General features: G+C 32.5%; 1 protein-coding gene across 1 annotated transcript; it reads right to left on the bottom strand.

Moving 5' to 3' along the window:
• Positions 1-5,250: 5,250 nt before the first annotated feature.
• On the bottom strand, positions 5,251-11,844 carry LOC100854467 (mitochondrial import inner membrane translocase subunit TIM50). The gene is made up of 10 exons (XM_003633282.4): positions 11,460-11,844; positions 10,964-11,052; positions 8,278-8,314; positions 7,888-7,949; positions 7,672-7,785; positions 7,331-7,435; positions 7,125-7,223; positions 6,552-6,708; positions 6,345-6,447; positions 5,251-5,718 (listed from the first exon to the last, which is right to left on the bottom strand). Exons 1-10 carry the CDS (start codon positions 11,734-11,736, stop codon positions 5,673-5,675), a joined length of 1,089 nt encoding a protein of 362 aa, XP_003633330.1. The 5' UTR covers positions 11,737-11,844; the 3' UTR covers positions 5,251-5,672.
• Between the last annotated feature and the right edge of the window lie 340 nt (positions 11,845-12,184).

The following is a 12,184-nucleotide window of genomic DNA, read 5'->3' as shown; positions in this document are numbered from 1 at the left end:
AGAGAGGGCCCCAAGGGAGTGTTGTTGGGTGAATCTCAGATTCTCAGATATAGAGATACATGTTGTGCATTTAATATTTATATATATATATATATATTTCTTTTTCGTGGATTATTTAGTATTATTATTTTTTTGGGTAGGGTTTTGGGAGGGTTTTTGGGGTTTTCCCGCCCTGCAACGACGGCGGCAGGTGGTGGGTTAACGAAAGACTGGTGGTTTTTGCAATTTGCCACGGTGTTTTCGGGTGCTTTTTCCAATTTCTACACGTCTCTCCCTCTGCCTCATTTCTGTCCCCCTCTCCCCCTAGGGCCTACCCTACCTCTATCTCTCCATATTTAGCTTCATTTCAATATCTTTCCCCTTTTTTTCATTTTTTCTTTTTTTATTTTTAAGGGCACATTGGTGTTTGGTACTTCTACTTTGAGGGTCCCTTTCTCATGGGTCCAGTGCCCTAAAACCACCCTCCACCTCTTGCCACCTCACTTTGGGGCCCTCCTCCTCTTCCTCCTTGTGGGGCTTTGTCTTAGGGCTGCAAGTCTTGTCCATTGCAATGGATTTATTGTCACCTTCATAGAGGTAGTAGTAGTGATATTTAGGGTTAGGGTTGTGTTTGAATTGTTAGGGTTTTAGAAAGGCAAGCAGTTTCAAAAATTTTGTCATTTTGATTGTGGAAATGTAACATAAAATATACGTGACATATGATAATATCATATAGAAGAAGAAAGAAATAAAAAAAAAGAAAAAGAAAAGAAAAATTGATATAGAAAAAGGGAAAGAAAGAAAGAAAATGAAAGTAGATGTCCATTGGTTTGAGGGAAAGCTGATAGGGTTTGAGATGATTAAATATGGTCAACCTGCAGAGATGTACTAGGGCTTCACCTCCATTAAAAAAAGGTCTCAACTAAATCTTAAGTATCAAACAGAAAAGGAACAAAAGAAACAACTTTATTCAACAACTGTTTTTATGATTGAGTCAGACCAATGTTTGCTGAATCAATGAGCCACAGCCACTCCCCCACTCCCACATTTGCGTTTGCGAGCATAAAGCAATTGCAACACAATCTCAAGAAGAAAAAAAGGTGCCGAAAGGCAGCAGTCGGATCTCAAAGACAACAAAATTACAACACTTTTATGAAATGTTTTTTAAAAGTATGACGATTCAAAAACATACTACTTTGAAATGAATGGATAACGTCGAATTTGTCTTTTTTTTAAACATACTTTAAAAAAGTTTCAGAATATTAAAACGCTCTAAAATGTATTTGCTGGCATATGAGATTATTTGAACATTTAAGTAAGAGTCCGATTTTGATTAAATACTATTTTTGTTAGTAAAATTTATTGAATATTTGGATATAATGAAAAGGGTCATTCTTTTAATATTTTTGAAAATATAATTTTTTTTTTCATTAATCACCTATCACATTTTCCTAAATATTTCCACAAAATTTGTGTTTCAAAGTTACAAATATGTAGTAAAAATTTCAACAATTTGTTGTAATCCCTATCATGGGAATAAACTGGTTGTTTAAAATTATCATGATAGTGGTTTTAACTCATCAATGTGATATTTAGAGTACGATTTACAGTATTTTTATTAGTGATGTTTTTGTGGAAGTGTTTTCCTAAAGTGTTTTAAGAAAATAAAATACCTGAAGTACCTTTATCGAGTGAAACAATCATTCTAAGTCCATTTGATAATGGTTTTAAGAAATGTTTTTAATTATTTTAACACTTAAAAGTTTTTATCATTTAAGTGTTAAAAATATTAAAAATGTTTTTTAAAATTACTCCTAAATACACTTATTTAACAATGATTATAGAAAGTATTTTCATAAAATTATTATGAAACACTTTCTTAATTCCTATTTGGTTTGAAATAAGTAGCAAAATCTAAGTAATTCATATTTTGTATAACAAAATTCTAAATTTTTAAATAAAAATAATTATACATACATTATTATTTCATTTAATTTTACATTTTTATGAATTTTAATTATTTCCATCACTATTTTTACCCAAATTTCCATATGATGTTATTTGTAAAATCCAAGTACCCATAATTTCTGACATTTTGGTCCTTGGATTGCACGTTAGATATGATACTACATAGCAACATATCATTTTTGCCCTTACCCAAATTTGCTTAAGTTTTACAACTTGTAACAATATATGCCTTTACCAAGAAAATTATTAAATTTAAAAATAATTATTACAAAATTTAAATTTAATATATTTAATTCAAAATAATTAGTATAAAGTTGGATATTATATGTCACTTTTTACCTAAAATTTGAAATTTGAAAAATAAAAATAAAGAGAGAAAAGCCATACAAAAAGGAGAAATAATCCAAAAAAAAAAAAAAAGCTAAAGGGAGATGGGGTGTGGAGAGGAGAGGAGTGGGGCCAGAAGGCAATAAACAGAGCAGTCCTTTTTGACTGGATAGAGCCACATTGGAGTGGGGCATGCTTATGTCTTTTCACTGATTCTTGATGGAATATACCCAACGTTTTTCCAAGTACAACTTTCTCTTACACCCATTCCATTACTATTATTTTTTTTCCAAAATATGTCTCCCTCCCTATCAGCCTGCCACCCTCCTATTACCACTCCTTTTTCTCACTTTATAGGCCTCCTTTAATGCACCAATACCCCTATTATACTACCACTCACATGATACATTGTTTCGTACTCACTCCCGCCTCATGTATCATGATTTTCATTTTTCATAAAATCAATTTCTTTTTATTATTTTTAAAAATAAAGTTATATTTTGGACTTCAATTTTAAAGAAATGAAGTTTAATTTCACGTACAATATATCATTTTTAATCTATTTTCCTTGTTTTTAATTATTTATTAAAATATTTTTATAAAATATTCAAAAAATAATTACAACGATCTTCATCGTTTTAAAATGTATTTACAATATTTATTTCTATAGGATTAAAAATTTTGTTTTTAATTACAAATATTTCATCCTTGGGACCTAATACCAGATTGACTCTTATACCAATTATAATAATTCATTTCTAACCATGAAAATAGTCTTAGCAGCTTTCTTCCAAATGCGCGGGATATCATAATTATGCTTTAAGATTATATTATTTTCGTAATAAAGCATTAATAAGTTATTTTTAAAATTTAAAAATTGTATTTACTATTTATTAAAAAAAAAAAAAAGTTACGAAGCGTGTCGTGTGAATGAAGGGGACTGATGGTAAAGTGAAACGGTGTCGTACTGGGAAGCAAGGGGAGAGGGAGAGAGAGAGAGAGAGAGAGAGGGAGTCAAAGTTTGGAGCATGGGGAGAGATGGAAGTTGCTGACGTGGATAGCGTCATGTTTGGCAGCCTTCACATCTGTCTATACATCCACCACCTCCACCTCCTCTCTCATTCTCCGTTTTGTCACCATTCTTTTCTCTCTCCCCCGCCACCTTCATTGTTCGTTGTCTTTTTCATTTTTTCATTTTTTTTATATTTTATATTCAATGTTTTCCCAACAAATGCGTTTTGTTTGCAAAGTTTTGGAAAACGGTTTTTAATTTTTAGTAAATTTTTAAAAATAAAAAATTCAAATATAAAAGGTAATTTTCTTAATTTATTAAGAGGAAGTTACTAAATAATTATAAAAATTTGCAAACTTCTTACATATTTTTAATTAATATTTAAAATATTTTATAAAAAATAACTGAAAACACTTAATTTTTCATAATAAAGTCTTATAATCTATTTGTTAATAATATTGAAAAATAATGTTTAAAAATAATTTTTAAAAACTATTATCTTATGTATCATAGAACAAATATATGTTTGTAAATCATTTTTTTTAATGATTTTAAATAGATTTTTGAAGTAGCTTTTATATTTAATGTTTTATTTTTAATTATTTCATATTTATATAATTATTGTTTAAAAATAATTATAAAAATAACAAAAACCAATTTAAAGATATTAAAAAGTTATATTTTTTATTTTCTGCTTGTCAAACATTATATTTGACAAAATTTGGATAAAAATAACTTATTTAAAAATTATCCAAAAAAACAAGTGATTTTTTATTGTCTTTTATAGACTATTGTAAGTGATAATTGAAATTTTTGAATTATACTTAAATCTGCAATAAATTTATGAAGAATAACATAAAAAATTGTTTTTTATGTTTGAATTTCTAAACAAAATTTTATTTCTTAAAATAACTAAAAACTATTTTTATGGGCTTTTTACTCTTAAATTTTGAACTAAAAATTATATAATTTAATAATTCATAACTTACTTTGCCACACTCTATTTTCCACTTCCAAATTATTCATGAAAATTTACAAAATATACTTAAAAAAATTCTCAAACTTATTGTGAGGACTCAACATGTTTTTAAAAATCTATTTTCGATCTGTAATTTATCTAACATGTTTTTTTAGTTGAAAAACCATTTTTCACAATTTCAAAAGAAAAACTAATTTTAAGGGGAACTTCCAAATAAACCCTAGAATCTCAGTTCTTTAACAAAATACATGATAAAGAAAGCTAAATATTTTAAAATCTTTTTGATAATGTTTGTAAAAATAATTATCAAAAATAAAATCTATTTACAAAATTAAATATAAAAATTAACAAAAATAAATACAAAAAACAATTTTCCCACTTATTATCCATAATGGTATTGGATACTAAAGTATTATGTAAAAATCCTTAAAATATTTTTCATACTTACTCCATTAAAAAAAAAAAAAACACCTCCAATGTGTTCTAAAAATAATCTCTAAATTATTTTCTGGTTTCCATTTTATATTAAAATGTTTACAATTTTTTTAGCGCTGAAATTTTTTTATTTCTCCAATATAAAAATAACTAAAAACAATTCCTAAAATTATTGTGAAACATACTTTAAAACATTTAGGAATATTTATACTCCCAAGTGTTTTTAATAAAAATGTTTTTTCATAAAGTGTTTTCAAAAAATCATCTTTAAAATTTACTCCAAAAAACAGTATAAATGGTTTTTCAAAATTTTTAAAGTGTTTCTTAAATTTTCCTAAACATCTAATATTTTTTCAAAAACACCTTTTAAATTAAGAGTACGAGAGTGATTATAGGAAGTATTTATATCATTTTTAATACTTGAAATTTTTTATTTTTCAAGTATTATAAATATTAAAAACATTTCCTACCAAACGCACTCAAAACCGTTTCTTAAAATCACAGTTAAACAAACTCGTAATAATATTACAATTTCAGCAAGGATAACAAGGAGCACAAAAAGTACTGTTTATCTCTGCATTATTACTGTAAATTAAATCTAATCACAATTTGTTGAGCAGGAAAAGAAGAGACTAGGCTTCATGTCAACGCCACAAGGAAGAAGACGATCATGAAATACAAAAGAGAACCCAGCAAGATTACAACTCAAAAGGTTAATATCCAACTTATGACTCATGAGGAACCAGACCAACCCAGAAACCTGGCGAAGGTCACTCTGGAACCCACTCAAAAACCAGCTTTGGGGATGAAGCTGTAACTGTAAAATGGATTAAGTGTTTGTTGCTCTATAATCTCAAATAGAATTAACTTACAATGGCAAAAGGCTGTAGTACTTTGTGAAGCATAATGAATTAGTTTCCATTTCTCTGAACATTTAGGTAAGTTCTTTGTTCTCTTCTTGTTGCTCCAGCTTCATCGCTGCCAGAATCGGCCATGCTGCCTTTGTTCTAGCATCCGCCTGCATCACCGATTTGGAATGTTACAAAATCCGTTACACAAATAGACAACCCTTGTCTGCCATTGATTGATAAATGAGAGAAATATCTATCATTATTATATTATCATCATCATCACAGTCATTATTGTTCTAAGATCTTATAGATAGCCAAGAAAAGTCTGATACTGCATGAAATATGCCACTAACTTGTTTTAACTGCATTAGGACAATACTACTTTTCTGTATTCAGCTGGGCTCATCCAGGAGATGGGCCACACCTGATTAGGTACATTACAGTCACAAGGGCAAGGATCAACAGGATCTGCCACTCCAGCAATCAGGCAATCATATCGAAGAATCAGCAGTCATTCGCGACAAGTTCCTCACTTGTCATTTCTACTGAAAAGTGAAAACTACAAATGAAGGCAACTCATTCACATGCAAGGTAGAGACATAAGATTCTTCATCATTGTTGTTCGAGTTGACATACTAAATTCACATTCATGTCTTCAACTGATTGTTAACACTCCATTTGCACATATTCTCAGTCAGAAGTAAAAAGACAAATGAAGCAGCAAGATGACTAGTGTCAGCCTCTGTAACTGTTTGTTCAAGGCAAACACACTTGAGTTAAGAAGATGATTTACCTCTGATGGTCTTTAGAACGAGCAATGAATTCGGTTGCTATATCACGTCCTTGATAAGAGGCCAGTACTGGTCTTATATCAGCTGGTCTATGACGAGCAACATCTGCAATAAACCAGGCAAATTCATGAATCTTTGCATTCAAAAGATACACAATTAAAACAGAGCATCTTGGCCAAGATAAGTTTAAGATGTATGAAAATGCTTACATTCAAGAAATGGGATAAGGTCCAAAAGTACTGTATCATCTGCTTCAACCTTCCAGGGCTTAATTGGGACACAATTCTCAGGCTGAAGACAGCTTTCTATTGCATGTCCACTCACATAGAGGATCTTTGAAGGATCTCGGTTAAGCTTTGAGAGATCCTGCCAGCACAATCACATTTTATGGAACTAAACTTCTGAATTTAATGCCAATGTTTTTGCATAGTATGGAAATAAAGTGACTAAATGGGAATGTTTCCAATTATTGATTACATAGAAATGAGACTAGAAAGATGCAACATTATCCTTAGAAACTTCCTAGTGTTAGCATTTTCATATTTTCCTTGTAGTCTGAACTTATGATTCCCATTTTTCAGAACTGAAGCATCACTGTGACTGGTCATACATACAGAGGTAACAGAAATCCTACACTTTTTCAGACCAAAAAACAACAGTATTCATGGCAACATTTATAATCTATATATACACATCTCAAATGCTTCCATAGCCGAACCTAGTTATAATAAATCAGGGAAGTAAAGGAAATTTATGAAACAAGTCATTCACCTCTTACTTACCCTATAATGTTTTCCATCTTGATATCTAGTTGCAGTTCTTGATAATCTATATCGTATACATCCTTTCTGATCAAGCCTTTCAAGAACAGGATCAACATACTACACAAAATAAGAAGTTCGTACAAATTAAATAAAAGAATGGCTTAAATATTTACAGAAGGTATTGACAGATATTCCACAAAAAGAAAAATGACAATAAACATTACCATACTCTGCTGGTCAGAGTACACAACGATCTCATAAAACTGGGCTAGGTGTTCCAAGAAAGCATCCACTCCAGGTCTTTTGAACGTTCGCCAACCTCTTTCACGCTATGCAGCACAAAAAGACCCAATTATTCAGTAGAAGCAACTTCAACAATAGGTCATCCATTCAAAATGCAAAGTTTTATTCACCATGAGTGAGCAATGGGAAACCCTTTTTAAGACAGGAGAAGATATATAATGTACTCCATTAGCTACTCAAATATCGAAAAGTGTGATAGATGTGAGGCATTGCAGAACACGACAATAAATAATGAACTCTATTTAAATAAGAGAAAATGTACCTTCCAATCAGAGTATAGTAAAGTCTCATTCAGATCCAAAACAAGAGTGAATATATGTTGCTCCAGGGGATGCAAATCTGGGAGAAGCTTCTCTGAGGAAGGTTCAGCAAACCCCTACAACCAAGCCAAAGGAAAGAAAGAAGAGAGAGAATATAAAAAGGTTGAATAGAGTAGCATAAAACAAAGACAGCTTGGACTTTGGAATATAATGCAAACCCGAATTTGTTCTTCAATTGGCCTCCTGAGATCCAAGTATAGCTCAATAGCTTTAGCAGGAACTGAAATACAAAATAGAAAAACATTGACAACAATGAAAAAATAACTTAAAAGAAGTGTATCAAAGCAAAATAATTCTTCTAAATAATGATGACAATGTATTCTTCAAGAAAGAAGAAAAAGAATATTTTGGAAAGGGATAAAAATTGTGGAGTAGTGCAAGCTCTGGATGAAAGAGCTCATATGATGGTTTTGGTGATCAAATAGGCAGAGAAGACTGCCTTGCAAAAGTGAATTGATAAATGAAACTATAACAACCAATAATTTTTCATACAGAAAGTGAAAGAGAAGGTGGGTCAGATGACTGGGAAAATAGATTCAGAGGCTTACCTGTCATAGCAGCAGAATAAAGCAAAGCTTGAAATTTCTGTGCAAGAGATGAAAATAATGTCAGAAGTGAAACTTAAAGCTGTAAGAAAACACTGATATTAATGACATAATGGACAATGGCAACAACAAGGAACCCTTATATTTGTAAAGCAGGCTTCCATGTATAATCATGTAAAATTTCCAAGACCTTTGCCACCTAAGAGATTTCAGAAACCATACAAATTGTTTTTAAAGAGATGAATACTGCGTTAAGCTAGCACGTAAAAAAATTAGAGCTAAATCCACACTTCTCCATTTTTTTGGCTTTGGATTTTTTGATAAGTACACAGTACATATATAAGAATGAAAATATATAGAAAGAGCTACAAAGGAGGTGCACCAAAATACACAGGGAGTATGCAAAGGGCTAAACAAAAAGAATAAAACAACATAACTCTATTACTAACCAATCCCAAGCCCAACCAATCAACAAAATCCACCATAGACATAAGTGCCTCCTCTATACAATGCCTTACGCAATCCAAAAAATTGCACATAAACAATGAGTTGAGTACTTGCTCCAAATGTTTCACATCATCAAAAGCCTTTAATTTTGCTCTCTAGAATGTCCAAAATAATCATGAAGGGGCAATTGCCCATGCTTTCCTCAATCTCTTCCCAGCATAGAACCCCTTCTACCTAAGCAAGATCAGTCTTGTTGAAGGTGATCTCACCCAAACTATCCCAAACATGGAAAAGACCAATTGTCACAACATGCTTGTTGAGACACAATGTTGAAGAGTAGGGTCAACACATTCTTCTTCCAGTTTACACATGTAACATTTGTTTGCTACAAACTCATCTTCTTTGTCAACTGATACAATCCTTCCCTATAATGCTTCCCATACAAACAACCCCACTCTCAACAACATCCATAGGTTCCAAACTTCCAAATAATACTAGCTGGAAAAGGCCTTGATTGAGAGCATACCATGTTTAGACTCCAACCAAGTCATCCTATCCTTCGTACCCATCTCACTTATCACTATATACTTTTGAAGACTACTCAAAAAAGTCTCGACCATCTCTAATTCTCAATCATGGAATTGCCTAAAAAAGCCAACGCTCCAAAGACCCCTCTCCTTGACCTGCTTCCATGCATCTGCTACCCATAAGCCTTTTGAACTAGCAATGACATATAAGGCGGGAAGGAGTCCCTCAAAGGGGAATCACCACACCACCTATTTGAACAAAACCTTACCCTCCTTCTGTCCCCTCCAATAAAGTGAACCCCACTTTGAAAAACCTCACATTTGTTCCTTATTGCCTTCCACAATCCTTCACCAAAACCTTCCTATGGCACACTGATGCACCAACCTCTCCCTTCTTCCCTCAACTTACTAATGATAACCCACTGCCATAAAGGTTTTCTTTTGAAGGCAAATCCTGAACCCCACCTACCCAAAAGAGCAGAGTTTAAAATAGATAGATTTTTAATGTCAAGGCCCCTTTTTCTTGGGTTTGTAAACTATAGACCACTTGACTAGATGAGGCTATTTTTTTTTCAAGAGCTCCACTCCCACAGTAGAAGCCTCTTTGGAATTTCTCAAGTCATAACATCACCTTTCTTGGAATCACTAGTAAGAACATGTAGATTAGTATGCTAGATAGAGTGCTCTTGATCAATGTGAGTTTGCCCCCTTTCAATAGATACTATCTCTTCCACAACAACAACTTTTTTTGAAATCTCTACTCCGGCACATCCCACACTGTAGTTGACTTGAAAGGCGTGCTCAAAGGAAGTCCCAAATACATGAATGAAGCTCCCCCATCCTACATCCCAACCCTTAAGCCAACACTTCCACATTATCTACCTCCCAACTAGGATAAGCTCACTCTTCCCCATGTTCATCGTTATCCCAAAAATTGCCTCAAGCCACATGAGAGTCCAATTCAGAAGACTAGATACTCTTGGCTAGCCTCATAGAAAATAATAGCATTGTCAGCATAAAGCAGGTAAGCCACCTCAACACTCTCACGATCCCTCCCTCCTACCTTGAAACTAGAAATGAAGTCTCCTTCCCTAGCCTTTATTAATAAATGACTAAGAGCCTCCATGACCAAAATGAATAAATAAGGGGAGAGAGGATCGCTTGCCTTAAGACACCATCTTTCATATCCACAAGCATTCCATATTTGTCATTCTCCTGCTGACCCAAGCTGAAGCAACAACCGCTAATAAATATATGGAATGCTAGAGACCCAACAAATTCTTACACAGAGAGAATGATTTTTTCTACACACAAATTCGACATCAGAACTACAAGCTTGATGTTGAATCTACAGCTATTATACAAAAATGTATACGACCAAAATGAAACATCCCCAAGATTCCAATCAAGAATTCATAAAAATATCAAAAAATTTGGATTGCTTCCATTTTAGACCAATATATTGATGTATAAAATGAGAATTTTGACATGTGGATCTCCTATACCATGCCAATCCTACTTATTATACTGCAATAAGCAGATTCAAGCAAATATGTATGTATATATATATATATAAATAACATTTTCATGGGTTTACAAATATATGGCATTTCCTCTTGATTTGAAAAAATTGCCTAAAAAATACAAATAAAATAACCACAGTAACAATTTAGCAACATGAATTTTATGAGAAAAATTACTTATCCCATACTTACATCAAGAGAAGATGCATTATCTCCTACGGTATACTTTGCTGAGGTCCGAAAAGCCTTTGTCTTCTCATCCACTTCGTCTAAGGTATATGCTGCAAATGCAAGAAAAAACATTAAATTCAAAATGCCATATCAATTTTCCATTTACCAACACTACATGCCTTGTGATTGTTCAGAATTTGATTCCATTACAGATTCCTATTCTAAGAAACACAAAATCCTTGCTTTCACCATAGAATTATTATTATTAAATTTTTTGTTCCGTCTGGGGTCTAAGAATTTAAGTCAATTCCAAAAAATGAAGCAAACCAAACAGTCAAACTCAAATCAGAGGCCTCCAAATCCATTTCCATCTCCACGATCCATGCAACCAAACACACCCACAAAATTTCCAGCTGGGTGCTTTCAATTCCACCAAATCACGAAGCAACCCAGTGTCACGATTACTCCAACAATGACACAAAAAATGAACAAAATAAAAAACAGTCCAAAAACGAACCGTAGCTGGCGTAACCGGCGGCGGCGGTAGCTCCAGCCAGAGTGCCGAAAATGGCGAACTTGAGAAAGGCTGATGATGATTTCTTGGCCACTGGCTCGGAGGGTGGAGCAGAGGGGGCTTGATCATTGATAAGAGATTCAGAAGAAGAAGAAGAAGAAGAAGAAGAAGAAGAGATGATGGCTTCTTTGGGAGGGTTTGCGGAGATGTTTGATGAAAATGGTCGACCGTAGAAACTGAAGGAGTTCGTAAGAGGACGCGATCGCAAGATTCGAAGCATTTTCAGAGGGGTTGTTTAGTAGGGTTTTGCAGGGGTTTTAGGTTCAGCGCCTGGTGGGGAGAGGAGGGTTTCTGTCAAAGGACTCCGTTTCTCTCTGGTAAAGAGTTCTATAGTGTTGTCACCAGACCAACTAGGGCTTGCCACGTCAGCTTTAGTAAATGATTTTTAATTGTTTAAATAATATTATAAAAGCTATTTATTTATTTATTTTGATAAAATCAAGGCTAAGATGCTCTATCTTTAATATTTTGATTCTTACATCAATCAATATTTGAATGATAATAATAATAATTGGCTACATAGATATAATTTGGTTTGAAAAAGCACCAAATAGAGAAAAAATAGTTAAATAAAATAAAAATATAAAATATAGATTATATTATATAAAAATTTAAAAAATATATAAAAATAATCTATTAAATTTAAATATTTTTTCTTAAATTTGTTC

This window comes from Vitis vinifera, chromosome 12, assembly GCF_030704535.1.
Source record: "Vitis vinifera cultivar Pinot Noir 40024 chromosome 12, ASM3070453v1".
NCBI classification, from domain to species: domain Eukaryota; kingdom Viridiplantae; phylum Streptophyta; class Magnoliopsida; order Vitales; family Vitaceae; genus Vitis; species Vitis vinifera.
Note: the sequence above shows the minus strand (reverse complement) of the source record. Positions and strands in the feature narration are given on the sequence as shown.

Excerpts from the sequence above, each read along its gene's own strand:
- LOC100854467 (XM_003633282.4), bottom strand. The coding sequence starts at position 11,736 with ATGCTTCGAATCTTGCGATCGCGTCCTCTTACGAACTCCTTCAGTTTC. Across the intron at positions 11,053-11,459 it reads CGCCGGTTACGCCAGCTACG|CATATACCTTAGACGAAGTG; the intron begins GTTCGTTTTTGG and ends TTGCATTTGCAG. Across the intron at positions 7,950-8,277 it reads TTATTCTGCTGCTATGACAG|TTCCTGCTAAAGCTATTGAG; the intron begins GTAAGCCTCTGA and ends TTTGTATTTCAG.